Source organism: Strix uralensis, chromosome 2, assembly GCF_047716275.1.
Source record: "Strix uralensis isolate ZFMK-TIS-50842 chromosome 2, bStrUra1, whole genome shotgun sequence".
Classification (NCBI taxonomy): domain Eukaryota; kingdom Metazoa; phylum Chordata; class Aves; order Strigiformes; family Strigidae; genus Strix; species Strix uralensis.
Window position 1 is genome coordinate 6,150,374 of NC_133973.1, and position 19,625 is coordinate 6,169,998.

General features: G+C 47.7%; 1 protein-coding gene across 7 annotated transcripts; it reads left to right on the plus strand.

Moving 5' to 3' along the window:
• Positions 1-29: 29 nt before the first annotated feature.
• On the plus strand, positions 30-19,566 carry CTC1 (CST telomere replication complex component 1). 7 transcript variants are annotated; one of them, XM_074853470.1, is made up of 24 exons: positions 1,729-1,794; positions 1,873-2,021; positions 4,556-4,802; positions 5,688-5,884; positions 7,514-7,658; positions 8,023-8,325; positions 8,494-8,622; positions 8,957-9,183; positions 11,278-11,452; positions 11,537-11,737; positions 11,970-12,096; positions 12,298-12,412; positions 12,615-13,077; positions 13,423-13,512; positions 13,807-13,950; positions 14,236-14,306; positions 15,085-15,194; positions 15,528-15,693; positions 15,945-16,031; positions 16,116-16,275; positions 16,751-16,815; positions 17,730-17,892; positions 18,015-18,141; positions 19,087-19,566. In XM_074853470.1, the coding sequence occupies exons 1-24, from the start codon at positions 1,774-1,776 to the stop codon at positions 19,263-19,265; spliced, it is 3,861 nt and encodes a 1,286-aa protein (XP_074709571.1). In that variant the 5' UTR covers positions 1,729-1,773; the 3' UTR covers positions 19,266-19,566. The 7 variants fall into 7 exon arrangements, with proteins under 7 accessions (XP_074709600.1, XP_074709571.1, XP_074709609.1 ...); XM_074853499.1 differs by lacking the exons at positions 1,729-1,794; positions 1,873-2,021 and adding an exon at positions 30-95; XM_074853481.1 differs by lacking the exons at positions 1,729-1,794; positions 1,873-2,021 and adding an exon at positions 2,131-2,414.
• Positions 19,567-19,625: the final 59 nt, after the last annotated feature.

The window sequence follows — 19,625 nt, forward strand, 5'->3', positions numbered from 1 at the left end:
CAGAAAACACACGGGAGAGGAGTCAAAGGATGGTCACTGTCATCTTAAAACTTCCTGACACATGAGGGTTTCGCCTTTCGGCCGTACTTTTGATGGTAAGTTCACGGGAAACTTAACCGTGTGGTTGTAAGACAGTAACTCTGCGTCTTAACTGCCTTGTCAGCACCAAAATAATTTTAAAGATAGGTGCTTAGCAGCCAAAAGTAGCATATTTAGAGTATATATACCCATCCTGTACTTTTTCATTTAAAACACACATTTTCTTGCACACTCCAACAAACCAGCGGCACTGACACTGCAAAGATAAGTGGAGCGTATGTCACATTCTGCATGAGCTCTGCTTCACATGCTCATAACGATAGCGTTTAGAAAAAATAAATATACAGTAAGGAATAAGTGGCTAAACGATAACAAACTCCCCTTAATTTGTTGCCCGTTAGTTTCAGAACTGCTTCCACTCAAGATAATGAGCTGCATGTGTTGTTACCTGGTCTCAGCTGCTCAGGTCGACAGGAATTGGTTGTTAGTTACCACAAGAGCCTGGCATCACGAACAGGAGGGCCCGTGGAGCAGCCCCAGCACCTATCTTCCAGCTGTCAGTTTGCAACAGGAAACACTCCCCACCATTTTCCACAATTCTCTCTGTACTACAGCCAACAGCTCAGCTGCTAAGCACTGTTTTGGACGAGTATGCCCATTTCATGTGTGTAAGTCCAAAACACCTGTACAACGCACTCTGCACTGCCGGAATTGCTGCAGATAAAGGCAAACACCTCTGCGGACTGTGCCTGCTCCCGAGTCACTTATGTGCTGTATGGAAGCCACCAGTGGTGCGTGCACAGGGACAAAATAACAAGCGCCGTGCAGCTACACAGCTCTCTTCCGTACTTTGGGCTTGGAACGGCTCTGACTTTCCAGCAGCAGGTTCCAGGAGGGAAGGAAATAGCAGAATAACCTGTTATCAGGGTGCAGCCACCTCTGGGGAGAGACATGAAAGAGATTTACCAAGTTTTGTCTAGTTCATTTCCTTGCCTTGAACAAGGCCAATACAAAATTAGCCCCTAAAGGAAGAATTCTTATGAACCGATGAGTACATTCTATGGAGGAGTGAATCACTTTTTTAATGGATTGTTTCAGATTTATCACAGATGAGTGGATGAGGCATACCCTTCAATCTTCATGCTTTGGCCTTCCAAAAAATAGAAACAGCATTTCTCTAGAACCACACAAGTGTCAGAGAAGTCCCCATAAACCCTCCCTTTCGACTCTTTCTGCCACACACTTGACACATTAATGTCAAACGCATCAGCTTCCACTTCCCAGCCTTCGCCAGAACTGGCAAGCCCACGCCACCCTCCCCCTCACCGCCGCCGCCTCCCCGCGACCTGCCAGGCCTTCCGTGGTTCCCGGGGCTCCGTGGCTATGTACCACCCAGGGGACCGAGCCCAGCTCCTGCGCTCCAAGATTTCAGCTTGTCTGTCAGCGCGGCCGCTCTACTCCCGGGTTCCCGTTTCTCGGCGGTCCCGGTGAGCGGAACACCTCCTGCCTCCGCTCCGAGAGTTTTTACCTCAGGGGCGGCCGCCGCGGGACAGCGCGCCGCCGGGGGGGCGGGGGGAAGCGCCGAGCGGGGGCGGCGATTGGCCGGAGGGGAGGGAGGAGTCGGAGAGTGACGGGCTCGCGTCTCGGCGGCCCCTCCCGGCGGGCTCTGCGCGTTTCCCGCCGCCGCGTCGCCGTGGCAACGCCGTGAGCCGTGCGGCCCGGCCGGGCGCTGTCATGGCGCAGCCCAGCGCGGCGGTGAGGGACCCGGGGCGGGGGCTCCGGGCGCCTTCCCCGCCGCACGGCGCTGAAGCCTCGTTTCTCTGCTCTCTCTAGGAGCAGCGCTGGCTGCAGGCCGCTCGGGACTTTGCTCGCCGAGCGCTCCCTGCCTGCGAGGGGCCTGACGGGCCGGAGCCGCCGCCGCTGGAGGCGGTACTGCGGTGCCTGCGAAGCGCGAGCGGCGGGGATCTGCCGCTCGGCTACAGGTGACCGAGAGGAGGGGCGGAGAGGGGTGAAGGGTCGGAGCGGGGCGGGAAGGGGGGGTTCTCTCCGGGCCCGGTGCCCGCGCTCATCCCTCGCGCATGCGCAGCACGTTGCGGAGAAAGGCCCCACCACCACCCCCGGCGCAGGGCCCGGCCGCAGCCACCGGCCGGTGGAGCGGAGCCGGCGGGGCCCTCCCGGGAGCTCGGCACGGCCCTCCCGGGAGCTCAGCACCGCGGCTGCAGGAGCAGCAACAGCAGCTGCCGCCGGCGCCAGGCGAGCGCCAGTCGTTGCTGTGCGATGGCAGCCCCGGATGCTGGGTGTGGGAGGGATGTTGTCGAGGATGGGGTAACCACATGCGTTCTCTTGGCTCCGATGCGTCCCCGATCGCTCTTGCGGTATGATTAAGCACCGTATCCGCTAGTCTGCGGTAGGCAGAGCGTGTAACCAAAGTAGGGCATCTCGCTGAGAACGAGCTGCTGTGCTGCATGGTGTTTGCATGGCGGCTTCCCGGCGGGAGCCTGTTAGTTGGCTCAGGAGGCTGGTGCTGGGCATGGTCTGCGAAGCCGTTGGGCAGCAGAGGTCAGCCTTCAAGGGTGTGCTCTCACAAAGCGGGAATCTAGGGTAGTCTGGCCCGTATTTTAGATGGTCAAAGGCTTTTGGGTGGTTACCATCATGAAAAACATGCAACTTGCAGAGAGAGATCCAGATTGGAAGGTTTAACTCACCAAATCTATCCAATCTATTTCTTTCTTGCTCCAACGTATGGTGGGAGAATGGCTATTAAAACCCCTGGCACAGCTGGCTTGGGGACAAAGGTCAACTGGATTTGATTAAGGACTAAATAATTTTATAATAATAGCTTATAAATATAGGTGGTAGGGCCTTCACACCAGCTAAACTGATCTCATCTACATATTTTTTCTGTAGACTATATTCTACTGTACTTTATATTTATCCAGAGGTTGGTTTTTATTCAGGGGAATTCGTAGAGAAGAGTTTAAGGTGGTTGATACTTGTCTTGTATGAGGCCAGTGGTCTGTTTGTGAGCAGTGTACTACATCCACAGCTGACCATCAAGCTCTGGAGCACCAGAAGAGAGTCCAGAAGAGGGTTCAGTTAGTTCTCTGTATGTGATAACCAGGACCCAGTGTACTGCTGTAGTTTTGGTTTCTCACAAAAAACAGTCAGCACATGTGATGAAAACATGAGCAGCACTGTGTTCTCCTTGTAGATCATAGATATCAGTATTATTCCCAGTGCTGCTCTGTCTCTCAGGGTGGAGCAGTTTGTTTATGTCCTTTTCAGCTAATCTTTCTCCTGTTCAGATTCCTGCCAAATACACAAGTATCTGCATAAATTTATCTCTTTCTTTTTTCATATATAAATACTATTTATTGCTGATGCAGACCCATCACTCGTCTAGACTGGTTTCTGGCTTTGAACCTTTGATACTTGACTAATCCAATGAAACTCTTCAAATTCATACTCTCTGAATTTGATTATATCCTGCTACTGAGCAAGTGGGTGTTGTGAATAGAGCTCCAGTTTCACAACCTAAAATTGTCAGTGAACCTTGCTGGAAACAAGTAGCAAATCACTAGCTGGAGACCAGTTTGTATTCGTTCTTTCAGTGTTGATGTTAACATGGAGAGAGGACTTTTGTTAATTCTCTAGCATAGAGAGCCAGGATGTAAACAACAACGATGAATGCTGCCATGATCATATAAACACTGAAAAGGCTTAGAATCTACTGCGGATGCTGCCTAGTTCTCCCATATTTGGTACTGCAGCCAGACAGATGCTGAACTGCGGATGGCTTCACATCTGGTTGATTGGATGTTACATCTCCTTCTCCCCCCTCTCCCCAAAGCCAGGAGGGTAGGTGGAAAGACTCAGGGCTAGCTTGGCTAGTGAAGGCCTAGTCTAATAATCTGGCTTGGTGTCTCTCAGCTTTGTATTGTGTACGCTATCCACAGGAGAGAGTTTGTTCCAAAACTATCACGATCTTCATCTAGAAGTTGTTCAGCCTTGCTTTTACTACAGTTCAGTGATTTTAGCACCAGATGATGGAATTAGTCTGTATTTACCTGTGTTTGTTACTGATATGTAAACTGTGTTGAGCAGTTGTTGGGGTTTTCTCACAGAGTCTCCCATTCAAGCCAAAAATGTCTGAACTAATAACTGTTCTCCCTCTCGCCTCCCCCTACATGTACTTGAAAACATGTTCCATTTTATCAGCTCTCAGTTTTATTTTTTTGTTTTCAAGTCTTCCACATGCCTGCTCAGGTGACCATAGTAGCAAAGGGTGTCTCTTTTCAGAGAGGATGTTCAAGCGGAACATGTTGACTGAGCTGAGAGAGATCCTTGATAAATGCCAGTGAATGGGTTGATTTCTTCCCATGTGGTAGCATCAGACCGTGCCAATAGCTAAGGCTCTTCTGACTTAGTCAAGCTTTGTCTACTGCAGCAATCGCTGTAATTTCCAAACTTTGCAGACCAGGTTTTTTCTATAGTCTTGCTTTTATTTTCATTCCAGTTTCATCTCCATCTCTGACCTACAGCGTCAGCAGTGCATGCCGTGCTGCAGCCACCTGACCTGGAGCACTAATGAATTCAAAGAATGGGCTCATCAAGGACAAGGTTTTTTACCTATGCAGAGTCCTTTACCAAGGACTTACCTGATCTTGGTTGGCTATTTAACAGATGGAAGGCAAGAGGGCAATGCGAAGTTGGTAGATGGTTGCCTATACGTGAAAGACAATACTGGGATAATTCCTTGTGAGGTATGTTCTCAGTCTGAGGGATTCTGTCTTTATTCCTACTTCTAGGGCAGTGCCACAGATCACCAGGGCCTTCAGATGATCTGCCAAAGTCTGAAGTGAGGGAAATAACACATCTGTGTAACAGGCAGGAAAAGAGCAAGCTCAGATCCTGGGGAGAGGATAGAATGTGTCAAATCTGTCATCGCTAGGAGAACAAATATTGAATGTGCTGGCCTGGAAAAAAGAGACAGCCTAATGTGCAGTTCTGTTAAATTCTCAGCAGTACGAGGTGGCCTGGGAGAACTGAAGGTCATAGCACTACCCTCTATTTGTTGAATTCCAACTAGTGGAGCAGAAATAACTTTCTGGAGAGTTGTACTGGGTGTTCAGTGATGCACTGATGACATACTTTCAGGAAATAACAGCTTGCATGAGAGTTGAAGTTCATTACAAGGGGAGTCTATGGTAACCCCTAGAGTGGTGATGAAAGAGCATTGAGGTTGGGCTTTTCGAGGAGTTGAAGACAAAAAAAGTTATGTCGCTGTGAACTTCTAACTGAAAACACAGGGGAAAAGAAAGCAGGTGAGACTTTTAGAAAAATAGTCTGAAAATAACCAAGCCTTGCAGTGAATTAATTATCACCTTGCCGGGAGGGTGTGACTGTAACCCAGGAACAGCTAGCTGTAGAGCTCAGCAAATCCAGATTTGCATCTGTAAGGACAGAAGCTCTCCAGTGGGCAGAGAGCAGGCAGACAACAGTGCTCTCATTTAGTAATGAGGCCCAGCAGTAGAACAAGAGTTTGTGGTGTGCATGCAAGGGCAAATTAGTAACAAACATTGTAAGTAAAGCTGAGAAAACGTACCATAACTCATCCCAAGCTTTTATCTCATTATCTTTTGTCTTAGCTCCTGCATTTTGAACTTGAGTGGCTGGAGTCACTGTTCCTCTTCCCAAGCTGGTCGTATATACCACAGACGGATCGGAGCGCAGCAGGGTACGTGGAAATCCTGGCGGATCCAGTGCCAGTAAATCTCCCAAAGGAAGTGTGTGACAGCATTCCAGTCACCTACCTGGCATCCCCCGAGCCACTGCTCACCTCCAGGTAAACACCTAGCGTGCTCCGCTCCGTCGTAGCGCAGTTGCTCTGGTGTGGCAGATGCTGTGAAGAGCACTTGGCTTAGGAAGAGCCAAATTCTGTGTCTGCCTGAGGTAGAAGCAATATGGTGAGAGGTGGAAGTAGAAGTTAGACAATAAAGCTACTTTTCATTAATCAGCTGTTTCCCAGGACTTTACTGGAAGTTTTTATTCTGTATTTGGACAAAATGAGACAAATTTTAATTATTTCCTGATATATTTTGATACTATAGAACAGACGTGAGAACAAAGTGATGATTCAGCTTTCACTGAAGTTAAAATTCACTCTTCTGATTAGCACAACTCTTTTTTTTTTAATTTACAGTGAACCAAAAGTACTATTGACAATAATTATAGATTCTAATATGAAATTGATAGACACCACCAGTGAAGTTCTTATCAGATTGCTGAGATAAGGTGCCAGTTAAATACCAGCTGATAAAAGTAACTGTTGTCTTTAGTGAAAATAATACTTACATTATGTGAAAATGTAGCCAATGGAATTCCAAATCTTACTGAAGTTGATAATTTCAGGTTGTGCTAGGTCATGTTTTATCTTCTTGAGTAGAGAATTCTCTCTATACTCTCTATAATAACAATAAAATGTCAGTCTGCTTTAGTTTCTTCTTTTATTTTGTTCTAATCGTGTTTATCTGCTTGTAAGAAACTTACTTTAAGCGTGTTTTATTTAGCTCAACAGACCTTTCTAAACAAGAAAACTATTTCCATATTTCAGTGTACACCCTCAGGTTTTTAACATAAAGCTCCTCTGCTATTGCCTGATATCTGACCAATTTTCCATGTTCCTTCTTTAAAAATCTTACCAATAAAGTGCTGGTACTAATGTGTGTGGACATCCTGGTATTTCTTTTAAAAGGAGTCATAAAGTTGGATAATGTTTATATGTTTTAGCATCAAGAATGGGTTTGTTTAGAGTGACTGGGATGGTTATATTCCAGTCCAGTAGAAGTTGAAAATGAAAATGACAAATGAAATGACAAACATTTGTTTGTTTGAAATGAATTTTTTTTTTCATTTTTTGAAATTAAAGTTTGAAGTGACAGACAGAAATGACTAAAGAAATGTCACCTCTCTCTCCTCTCTGCTTTCAGTTTTGCTGCTCTTTCACCCTGTGCCAAGTTTGTTAGGAAGACTCATTGTTACTTTCAGGCCTCTTTTGTTTATAGAGCTTCCACAGTGTCACATTCCATGAGTCTATAAAGCTGAATTCTGCTTTCTGCTAAGAATTGCTTGTGACTTTTTTGCTTTTGACCTATAATTAGCTTCCTGTTTGTGGAAAAGCTTTTTGTAATCTGGCTGTTTTCTTGGAACATAGGAATTTGTTCAACACAACCCTGCTGTGTTCAAATATTAAGGTTTTTTAAAATGTCAAAGGGATTTCGTATATAAAAGTTAAAGTAAGAATTCTGTAGCCAAAAATTGTTCTGAAAACCTCTTGGAGAGATGGTCCATGTTACCTTGTTGGATCCTTTACTTCCAGAAGGTGCATGCTGCATATTTGTTTATTTTGCTTTTGAGATACTTTCAAGTTCTTCTTTCATCTCTGATTTCCTTTGCCTCCTCAATTGCCCTCTAGGATTGCATGTAAGAAAAGATCAAAGCTTGCTCTGGCAGGTGAATTGGTCAGACTCGGGCCTCTCCTTTGTATTCACCACAAGACATTCTTCTTTCTGTTTCTGAAGTGCTTCACCTCAGCTGTTTGGGTCCCTGTGCTGGTGCAGGTAAGTCCTTGGAATTTTGCTCACAATTTCACCATCTGTAACTGCGTATGTGCTAGTTGGTTAATTCTTTGAAGCTTGCCTTTGACTTCCCGGTTCGATTTATTCTTTCTTTTACTAGTGATTCTTTTTTTTAATTTGATTCCATGCAACCTACAACAGTGCTTGTATGAAGAAGTCCAGTTCTGTGCCCTGCAGAAATACAGCCCTCCTCCCTCATGCAGACATCTTGCAGATATCACCCTTTTGCTAAGAGTGTGAGACAGTTCTTTTGAAGGAAGAGGTTTTTGGGTGGGGTTATCGGGGTTGGGGAGAATATTTTCCAGTGCAGGAGATGCTGATGTCACTTTTGGTTTCTCTACTCTAGAAGCCCAACCAGCTGGCATGGCATCATATCCTCCAGTTGGGTCACAGGTACACAATAACAAGCCTGAGTATGTCCAGCCTGAAGAAATCTGGACAGAGGATGTTTGTCACCAGTGTTTCTTCCTGCCTTCTGCCCTACTGTGCAGAGCAGGTGAGGGAGCAGCCACTGGACAGTGCTTGGCAAGGAGAATCCACTCAGTCTTCTTCCCTTGAGGCTGCTGAGCAGCTCAGTGGCTCCTTGGAGCTGGGAGTTGAAGAGGAGAGGCCAAGATCAACCAAAGAATCCAAGATCATCTCCTATGTGGTAAGGATTCGTAGGGTTAGCCTTCACCCACTTGCGCTCTAGGGTTTCCACTCCTGGCCTGCAAGGTCTTATTTTCATCATGAATTTATTTCTTTATTGCTCAGGCCTAGGAGTCTCTGTTCTGGGACTCTCTACACTCCTATAACTTCCTGTTTGCTTTCTATTTAGGGAACTGTCACCAAAATACTCAATGGCCAAGCTGGTCTCTTTTTACTGGATAACAAAGTCTGCTTGTGCCTTGCTTACCAGCAGTTGTTGAATTTTGCACGTGGACTCCGACCAGGAGCATGTGTGGAGGTAAGTGGAGATGAGGCATAAAGCATTCAGTGGAAAAGACTCAGGCCCTGGGGATGGCTCGTGAGTGTGTGGGTCAGCAGAAGACTATGGGAACATTGGAATTATTTCAGCAAGTATCTGGAGCAAAATTGGGGATCTTACTGTCTAGGTTTGGTCATGAGAGTCAAAATGATTATTATATGATTCCTTCCCAAGCAGTGCTAGGTTTCTCAGGCCCATTGGGTTTACAGACAATCCAGTAGAGTGACAAAGGATTTTGGATGGGGTGATGGATTTGGGGAGCGGTCGTAGACGAGTTTTCTCTTCTCTGAAGTTGTGTGTCTGTGTATCTCAGCTCATCGATGTCCACCTCCTGCAGAAGCCTCTGGCATCCTTCCCTTTCATTGTACTTGGTGCTTGCCTGAGCAGCACTGTTGTGCTGAAGAGTTTTTCAAGGCTCAGTACCCCCTACCAGCCACCAACCTCTTCGGGAAATCTCTACTTACAGCTGCTCTTCCGCTACAATCTTGGTATGCCACTCTACCTCTGGCTGGTGAGCCTCCTGGAGACGTTTGAGGAGAGGTGAGGACAGTTCTTCTGAAGTCAGGCTGTGTGTAAATGTGCTTTGTAAGCTACCTGGGTGTCTTCTGGACCAAGGGTTCACAAAATTACTGTGCTTGGATATTAATAGCAGGAGCAATCGCTTCTGGTTTACTGGCCTAAGTAAGCCATTTATCTAGATTTCACATCATGTCCAGTCGCTTGTACCTTGCAGTTGCTCTTAGGAGAAAATCCTGTACGTTTTTCAAGTGCGTGTGCTGTAAGCCCACAGCTCTCGGGAGGCTGCAGCAGCCCAGAGCATGTGCTCACGTACTCCTGCCTAGGAAGTTTTGTCCTGAACTATGGAAGCACTGTAGGGATATCTGCCTGCCAGCGGGGTTTGCTTGGCCAGTTGAGGTGAGCGCTGAGGCTGGAGCTGGAAACTGCTGCTACAACCAAATCGCAGAATCATCTAGGTTGGAAAAAACCTTGAAGATGATCCAGTCCAACCATTAACCTCACACTGACCGTTCTCAACTCCACCAGATCCCTCAGCGCTGAGTCAACCCGACTCTTCAACCCCTCCAGGGATGGGGACTCCACCCCTGCCCTGGGCAGCCCATTCCAACACCCAGCAACCCCTTCTGGAAAGAAATACTTCCTAAGAGCCAGTCTGACCCTGCCCTGGTGCAGCTTGAGGCCATTCCCTCTTGTCCTGGCGCTTGTTACTTGGTTCAAGAGACTCATCCCCACCTCTCTGCACCCTCCTTTCAGGGAGTTGTAGAGGGCCATGAGGTCTCCCCTCAGCCTCCTCTTCTCCAGACTAAACCCCCCCAGTTCCCTCAGCCGCTCCCCATCAGACCTGTGCTCCAGACCCTGCACCAGCTTCGTTGCCCTTCTCTGGACACGCTCGAGTCATTCAATGTCCTTTTTGTAGTGAGGGGCCCAAAACTGAACACAGTAATCGAGGTGCGGCCTCACCAGTGCCGAGTCCAGGGGTAAGATCCCTTCCCTGTCCCTGCTGGCCATGCTATTTCTGATACAAAAATTACAAAATCGCGACTGAGATAAAGGCTCTTTTGTCCTGGCTGCTCACAGGAGCAGCAGCAGCTGCTCAGCATATCACTTTGAGATATTCTGAGTGTGCGCATGCATTTGAGAGCCTCTGTCTTAGCAGATTTTCCCACACGTGCTTATCTCTGGGTCTTCCAGATGGCTTCTTGCTCTCCCTGATGGCTGCATTCTGTTCACATAACAGCTGTGGGCCAGTTTCTGGGTTTACTTCTGGGTTCTGTTAGTGAAAATATTTGTGTTTGTTCTGGAATAATTATGGTTGATCACTGTAACTGCTGCCTTGGACTTTAAAAACTAAAATGTATATATTTAATCTCAGGCGGTAAAGTAGCAGTTTACGGAATGCTCAGTCTTCCTGTGCTTTACTGGCACTGTGGAATTTTTACCATGCTTTTCAATAAAACAATTTCAGTTTTGCCCTGGGAATGATGCTAGCTATAAGTTTCAATTTTTCTTAGCTCTTTCACTTTCTTTAAATGTGATTGCTAAGTCCTGCTACTGTTTGAAAATTGTTCCAGTGAGTTAGTTGCTATCTCTTTTCATTTGAGTTCACTTTCTTATTAAGTCGTATTTTGACTGGCAGTGTGATCACTTCCAGGCATTCAAAAGCAGCGAGTTAAACTTCTGAAAGGAATGCAATGCAAGGAAAATACTGGAACAAGAGCAGTCGGTGGTTGTTTTGTCTGGTGATTTTTTGCATCCTGTAAAAGAGACCCAAGTACACCTAATATGAATAATTATATCAAGCTTAGACAAAATGCATGTGTGACTTAGAGGGACATTATGTTTGGATGGTTTGGGTTTTTTTGTCCACTTGAGTTTTGAGACTTTGCCAGTCTGTCCATTTCTGTATATTTTCCTGTTCGTTGTCTGCTTGCCTGACATAGATCTGCATCGCTCTCAAATGTTCCTTTCTAGTAATCACTTCATGTTCTTTTTGTGCTCTCCTTAGTTCTTCTACACAGCACATTCACTCATAACAAGCAGAGAGAATCCCTGTCTTACTTGCAAAACTCACTAAAAAGCAAGGACTGCTAATGCTTCTGTCGTAATTTTTTTCAGGTTTTCCTGTTTCTTTGGGCGCCATCGACTGTTGCTTAGCTCTACTCACCGAAACCCTGGAGCTGCTGAGAAGTTCCTTGTCCCTCTTCTGCAAGCCGTGGTGCCAGATAGAGTGGAAGCAAGAGATATCTATAATGAAATCCTGGAAAAAATACATCACTGTCCCCTGCAGAAGGTGAGTAAATGCTCTGTGAGGTGTTTCTTGTTCGTCTGATGGGAAGAAACTCCACTGGTTCATTCTTTCTTTCTTTTTTCTTAGTATCTGAGCCTGAACCCCCCATGCCAGGCCCCATCTCTGTCTGTAGTTTGCCGTGTGGCAGAAGAGAAGAGCTGGGAAGGCTTCAGTCCATCCCAGCTGCTCTCCCCCTTGGAGGCACAGCACATGGGCACCCAGGAGCTGAATCGCAGACTGGCCTGGTCCTACTGCACACTCTCAGCAGGAAGTTTCCAGCCCCGCCTGGTAAGTGCCTTGTTCCCATTCCTGTCTGTGTCTTGAGAGTTCCCAGTTCCCCCCATGCCTTCCGGCACTGTTTGATGCCCACCTGTCCCTCCTGTTAGGCAATGACACTGCTTTTCTCATCTGTGGTGTGTTGAACACAGGCTGATTTCGGGCTGCTCTACGCACACTTTGATTTATGGCCTTCAAAGATGGGAAGTGTTTGATGCTCTTTGCAGCTTCCTTGCTGTTGCAGATACTACTGGGTGTGCTGAGAGTCTCCTCCAGGAGCAGTTCCCTCCAGCTGCAGGACAAGAGCAGCGCCCTTCCTTGCGTGATATCCCATAAGGATGGTAGCCCCTTTGCCTGTACAGCTCTCATAGGTATGTCTCACTGAGCTGAATTTGAGAGTGCTGAGCTTTTGCTGTTCTGCCATCCAGCTCCTGAACAAGGAAGAGGAGACTTGGTATGGAGATGCTGAGCTGTCATTGCCTGGCCTCGTGACTTTAAAATGAGGAAATTGAGCTGACTGGTTTTGTGTTCTCTTTTTATTAACTCAGCTCCTTGCTCTGATGTGTTTGCAGGATCGCTCTTGCAGGTGGAAAACTATCAGCTTGTAGTGGAGAGATTCCTTCAGACTGATTTTCCCTCCTGGGAGCACCTGGCAAATCTGGAGCATGTGAGGGAAAAAAAACCCAGGTGAGTCCCTTTATTCAGTGCACAAGTCAAATCATCACTCTCCAGTTTTACAGCTATTTTGGACGATGGTAAAGCTGCTTATCAGCATAGTATCTGTCCTTTGCTGTTGGCAGAAAAGGTCATCTTTATCAGCAACAAACCCACTGTCTCCATTTTGTTCAGAATACACCCAGAATTTCACAGCTACCTTTTGTTGTTTCAGTGTCTACGTGCAGTTCTGCTTTGAGGATGTTCAGGTTCTCCATGCTGCTGAAGGACAAATCCAGAAAGCCCTTAGGAGTGGAAACAGCTCTTCTTTGAGGAGGAAGGCTGATGGCAGCTTAACATCTGAGCTGGACACCCCAAAGGCAAAAATGCTGAAATTGGAGGATCCTAAGCCAGATACTCACCGAGATGAGAACTGTCAGGGAGACCAGAGAAGCGCTGGAAGAACCAGCTGTGTATCTCGCCTATTCGTGGTTACCCAGAAAGAGGGTCTTATGTTACGCAATTATCAACTACACAGAGAAGAAGATGGAGAAGGATGGGAGCTGCAGTGCAGTTTCCAATCCACGGTGTTGTGGCTGGGCAGACCTCAGCTCTGGAGCCACGCCAGAGAAACTGGGAATCTACCAGAGCTGGAGGAGACTGGCTGCGATGGAGAAGAGGACCTGACACGGCAAGAAGTGAGGCAGGAGGCAGTTTTGGGGTGTGATTTGTTGAGGCTGGGAGCTGGCTTCTCAAATAATTATGTAGATTCCTAATCAATGGGAAAATGATTTTTGTGTTGGATACAGATATATGTTTATGCAGGCAACTTTCTTGTGCCACCCCACGGGAGTTGCATTTCCTCTCTGTCACATTTCTGTAAATGCATCTACCTTCTCATACCCTTGATGGTGCTAACCTTACTTCTCAATCAAGATATCCTCTGCTGGGCTTGCTCTCTCCTTCCTGTATTATCAATTTCCTACCTTTTTCCTAACATTTCTCATCACCTTTTCTCTCTCTTCCCTCCCCTCCCCCGCCAGGTACTGCTGCTCTTTATGGGAAAGTCTCTACGATGGTTTCCATTTCTGCACCTGGATGGGCTGTATCGCTTCATTGTGCCCTGCTGCTCGGTAAGAGAGAGGTTGTCTTGCTGTTTCCTCTTGGAGACTTTTTCTGAACTGCCACGTGGGAGTCGAGGAGTCAGAGGGTGACTAAACTCTTTTCGAGGCTTGGAATTCCCGTCCATCTTGCCAAGGAACTGCTTCAGTTCTGTGTTTGTTTAAAATTCTCAGAGCTCTGACTTCAGTGGATTTTTAAATTTTTTTTTCTTTAAACCATCATCCTTCAGTGGCCCTTTTTTCCCATATAGCTTTCATCTCCTTCCTTTAATAGTCTTTTTTCTTGCCTTATCGCTCTTCTCTCAGGACTTGGAAGTGTTTGACAAGCTCTGTTTTCCACCTGTGCCAGCAAAGTTCCTGAGCAGGTCATCCTGCCCACTGTGCCTGCCTGTCCAAGATACCTGGCACTTACAGCATGAGACATGGATCTCCTCTCTGACGGAGCGCCAGGTATGCGGTGCCTTATTGCTTGGGCTTTCATGGGCAACTTGTAGAGCTCTCCAGAGCTAGCCAGAAAATTGTCGATACGGAATGTCTTGTTTATGAGACTGTTCTGCTCCAAGCTCCATCGGAGGCTGCTGCTGGGCTTCACATTTTCCTGCCTCAGAATTAATCTGGGGAGGAAGTGTCAGTTGTTTGACGTAGCTCTAAGCACGCAGAGCTTGCCTTTACTGCTCTGGCTGGGGACACCTATAAACTGCAATCCATCTCAGGCTGTGTCTCCCCCACTTCTAGCTGGCAGCGAGGTCGGTGCTGACAGGCATGGACCAGAGAATTTCCTCCATTCCAGAAATACTTCACAACAGGTATGTTGGTCTGCCCCAAATTACCTGTGGCTATGTCTTTGGGGAATGTGTCTGTATTCCTCGTTATTGGAGACAGTACTACATTAAACAGTGATGAATTATCCACCCTAGGAATATGGTTTGGAAATCTTCCTGTGTGCAAGTAGTCCAGACTGTCCCCATCCCATTTATCAAAACTAAAGGGATAGCAGGTGACAAGACTGCAAAATGGTGTCCAGAAGTTTGAGCTGCTGCTGGTGTGGACTAGGTCCCAAAGGCCTCTGCTAAATTCCTCTCAGAAGTGGAAACAGGCGCAGCAGGGAAAATGAGGCTAAATATGTGATGGTTTTTGTTTTTTGGTTGTTTTAGCATAGACAAATATTAGGGTTAGAAGCTTTTCTGTTCAAATCACATTAATCTGGGGTGATATGTGTGCACACTGAAATCTTCACCAGTGCCTTATGGTAAACTGAGTTTTTCTTTGCTTGGCTTTTTTCTCTAATTAAGAAAAACAATTAGGAGTTAAGCAGATAGGAAGGCTATAATGCTTTTCCCTTTTTCTTCTTCGCTGCTGAGCCTGAAGAAGCAGAAAGTGAGTTAAAGGGGCCTGTTGTCGCTAGGTGGGGTAGGCTGCAGCAAGCTGCCCTTGGTCCAGTAGCTCAGGTAGTCAAGGGCAGGATCCCCTGAAACCAGGCTCAGGCAACAGCACTCCACCCTGTCCTTTGTGGTGGCCTTGAAGTCAGGCCTTCTTCTGCTGCCTTTGTCTTCAGCCCAGACAGAAATCCTGGTCTGCTCTCAGTTTCACAGGTTCCCTTGTTTCTTTCTCTGGTGAGATAGTGGAGAGGACCTTGTGTGCCTCTCCCAAGAATGAGAAGCCATCCGTGACTGTCGGCCTTCGAAAGCAGAAAGGTGAGATTGTGACGGCCTGTAAGGTAACAACAGATTGATTCTTGCTTCTTTCTGTTTCAGAGGGACAGGTCACTTGGCTAATTGTGCTCCTGTATCTGAGAATAGTGCAAGCGTGCCAGGATGTGGCATCCCATTGCACGTCAGAGGGCTGGGAAACTGTTCGCTGCATGCGTGTTGGGGATGGGAATGGGAACAGTGTACCTGGAAAATGTGTGAGGTGGAAGAGTGATAGCCACTAGTGATAGTGATGGGAGGGAAAACACCTCTAGCTCAGTGACAGACTGTGCTACCTATGTGTGAGCTGACGGTGCGTGTGGTTGTGTGCCTCCTCAGGGAGTCTGCTAGCTGCTGATCACAGCCTCAAGCTCAGCGTCTCGGCTGCTCCAGACTCCAGTGTTGTGATGGACATTTACATTGCTGCCACCTACCTGCAGCATCTCTGGGGTTTGCTACCTGGAGCCAAGATCCTCTTCCAGAACTTGGAACGCAAAATCTCAAGGTACCCCTGTCTTTAGAGCCCTGATCTAGGCTGCAGCTCTGACCTCTCTTACTGTCTTTGAAACTGTCTCTTAATCTCTCTTCTCATGTGGCCTTTCCTCATCCCTTGTCCATACATTTGCGTCTCCCAATCCCTTACTATAAATTATTTTCCTGCCATGTTACAGATGAAGATCAGCCCAGCCATCCCAAGAAAACTCTGCGGTTTGGTTTCTACGAGCTGTTTCTGACATCTACTCTCTCATATTGCAGATTCCATAATGTTTATTGCACATACATTGCCTCCAGCTGTGTGAGCATCATATCTCTGCCAGCTTCGCACCTACCTTTTCCTTCCAGGTGAGCTCAGGGTCTGTTCTCACCTTAACAGCGTCCCGAGAAAGGTTTCTTGTTCCAAGCTTCTCGCGTTCCTGTTTCTTCTAGTCCTGCAGGAGAAGCCTCATCCCCCTCACTAGTGTTTCTATCCAGCCTGCAACCTCACCTGCAAAACCTGCCCCAGGCACGGATTTTATGCCACTTGTCCTGTGTACGGACTCTGTCCCTGCAGTGGGTTTGCTCGCTTTGCAGCAGCATCTTCAAAGAGGTATTCAAGCTCTCGCAGAGAGAATTTGTGAGAAGCCTTGAAGATTTTCTACTCTGACACATCCTTTGCTACCATGTAGAAAAAATAAGAGTTGCTACGCCAATTCCGAAATCTCTTTTTCCAGTGTCTGAAAAGGACTTGGATGATAGAAAGGGACCAGAGTGACAACTGATTAGATGTATGTGTCTGATACCAGGCAGGCTGGCAGCTGGGACTGGGGGTGAAGTGAGGACATTGAAGGGGAGACTCCTACTCTGTTAATGCTCTGCTTTTCCCATGTTCACTGCTGTTGGGGTTCAGCACCTTGCAGCGGGTGTTTTTTCTCCCCATACCTTTTCCCAAGACGGTCATTGCAAATGCAGTGAAGTTCTTTAATCCTTTGCATATTTAATTAGGGGAGGGTTAAAAGAAGCAGTGGCCCTTCCCCTTCTCTTACACCTGCCCATACTTAGCTGTAGCTTTACTCTTCCTTCAGGGGAGGTGCACCCGACACAGTCCACCATGTCCATCACACACAGGCGTGAGGCAAGCTAGTGCATGGTAAGCGCCGGAGGGATTGGGTGTGGGAGTTGGTGGGTAGGAGGGAACAAATTACGCCACAGAGGGGAGGGGAAAAATCCCATCAAGGATGGGACATGAACAGAATAGCAAAGACAGAAGTTAGAACTGTCATGTCTTCCCAGACGTGAACAAACTGAACAGGAGCCAGCAGTGTGCCCAGGTGGCCAAGAAGGCCAATGGCATCCTGGCTTGTATCAGCAATAGCGTGGCCAGCAGGGACAGGGAAGGGATTTTACCCCTGGACTCAGCACTGGTGAGGCTGCACCTCAATGACTGGGTTCAGTTTTGGGCCCCTCACTCCAAAAAGGCCATTGAATGACTCGAGTGTGTCCAGAGAAGGGCAACGAAGCTGGTGCAGGGTCTGGAGCACAGGTCTGATGGGGAGTGGCTGAGGGAACTGGGGGGGTTTAGTCTGGAGAAGAGGAGGCTGAGGGGAGACCTCATTGCCCTCTACAGCACCCTGAAAGGAGGGTGCAGGGAGGGGGGGATGAGTCTCTTGAACCAAGAAACAAGCAATAGGACAAGAGGGAATGGCCTCAAGCTGCACCAGGGCAGGGTCAGACTGGCTCTTAGGAAGTATTTCTTTGCAGAAGGGGTTGTTGGGCGTTGGAATGGGCTGCCCAGGGCAGCGGGGGAGTCCCCATCCCTGGAGGGGTTGAAGAGTCGGGTTGACCCAGCGCTGAGGGATCTGGTGGAGTTGAGAACGGTCAGTGTGAGGTTAATGGTTGGACTGGATGATCTTCAAGGTCTTTTCCAACCTAGACGGTTCTGTGATTCTACAAAACCTCCCTTTCTCTTTACCGAGATCCACTGTCTGGGTCACGAGCCCTGTGAGGGAGCCAGGCATGGTCCTGACCTCTCTCTGCATCTTGGTCTGCCTGCTCTTTCCACAGGGTGCTGGTGGAGGACGGAACGGGTGAAGCTTTGGTGCTGTGCAAGAACCAGCACGTGGGAGCAATGCTGGGCCTGAGCCTGCTCGAGTGGGAAGCTCTGCAGAACTGTGTGCAGAGCAGGGGCAGAGTGACCATTCAGCACGGGGAAGCTACTGGCACAGGGGTGAGTGGTTGTTGCGGCAGCGACTGCAGCGTGCTGGGCTGGAGGCTCAGCTGGACTGGATTTCCCTTGGCTCTGGGTGTTCCAGTGACTCCCTGCCTGGCAACACACCTTTCCTTCCTCAGTGTGTAGAGGAACCTGAGGATCTCATTGCTTGCTATCTAAGGAACCTGTGCAGGAGTCCTCTCATCTGTCGCCCTATCCTGCTGGATTTCAGCCTAAACAGGAAGCCCTCCAAGATCCTGCAGCCTGGTAAGCAGGCACTGTTGGCTTTTGTAATATTTAGTGTGGGAAGGAAGGGAGGAACCATCTCATCAGGCTGGGGAAGGAAAGCTGCTTTCACTGCCCACAAAGCAAGATCTTTGGAGGATTTCCATGGAGTTTTGAATTCTGTACGAGAGAGCTAAGGTGTGTCTTAGCAGAACCATGGTTACACAAATACAGAAATAATATTATAAAAGTCACTATCTACAACAGTATTGTATATGAATTTTTCTACTTTACACAGAAGCATAGAGCTGTTTTAGAGCAAGGTTCCCAGTTCTTGGATGGGGGTGGGATTCTGGCCAGCCAGAGTTATTTATTGCGCAGACCTCTCAAATCAAGTGGGCTTTAACTTTAGTCAGGACAGCAGGTAGAGTCAAGACTGGGCCTGGAAATCATCCCCGTGGCCGCAGAATATAAAGCGCTAAAGAGTTTTGAATTCATGGTTGCTGATGTCTGAGCTCCTGCTGCTGCAGCTGTGCAGCTGCTGTGTTAGGGAAGAATTTTCTTAGCTGCTTGCGCTAACACTAGCACTTGCGTGTGAGTCCAGATGCTGCAGGGGTGGATTTGCTAAGCTCACCGGAGGATGCTCTGCCATGGAGACATTATTTTTCAGCTATCATGTAACCCTGTCTGTAAGGCCAGGTTGCTGATCGAAGATACAAAGCTGGGTGCATCAGCTGTGCAAGCAGTGCATAGTTCACAGCATTTCACAGTGTAGAATGTCTGTTTCCTCCAAGTTGGAGGGATTCTGGCCAAATGCATTCATCTGCTTACATCCTGGATCCATGAATCACACTGTCCTTTGGGGTTTAGTAGATGCCAAGCAGCTGCTGCAAGGCCTTCCCTCCCCCAGCAACTTCGACAGCTGTGGGCTAGAACGGAGCAGGAGCCTTGTACTGAGTTGTTCCAAGTTGTGTCTTTCCCTTTCAGTTCCACTGCAGCTGAGAAACTTTCGATGCGGTGAAGTGGAGTTTGTGTCGCAAGTGGGACCTCGGCCAAGCCTGCTGTGCCTGAATGTGGAGGAGGTGGAACAAGGCACCTTAAGCTATCTGAACAGCGAGAGGATTAGGAGAACATCTAGTCACTGCCAAGTGGTAGCTACTGCTTAACAGCTCTCCCAGTGGGATAGGAATTACGGAAATACCTACTGGGATTGGGAGGTTTTTTGACTCCTTTCCCATGGGAGGACAAGCCTGTGAGTGCAGGGTGAAGGGTGCATTGAAGAAGCTGCTGCGACTCGTGGAATTCCTGACTGGTCATTCTGGACCGTTGCCACCAGCGACACTGTGCTGTGTTTTGGAAGAGAGATGTTCAATACTTCCTACATGATAGAGGTTGCTTTGGGCCTGGGGCATACACAGGTGTGTATTTCATGTGGTAGTATCTGCTAAATAAAGCTGTTAAAATACAGTTTAAATAACACCATATCTATTTTAGTATTAGGGCTTTCTTGCTATATTGGGGAAATG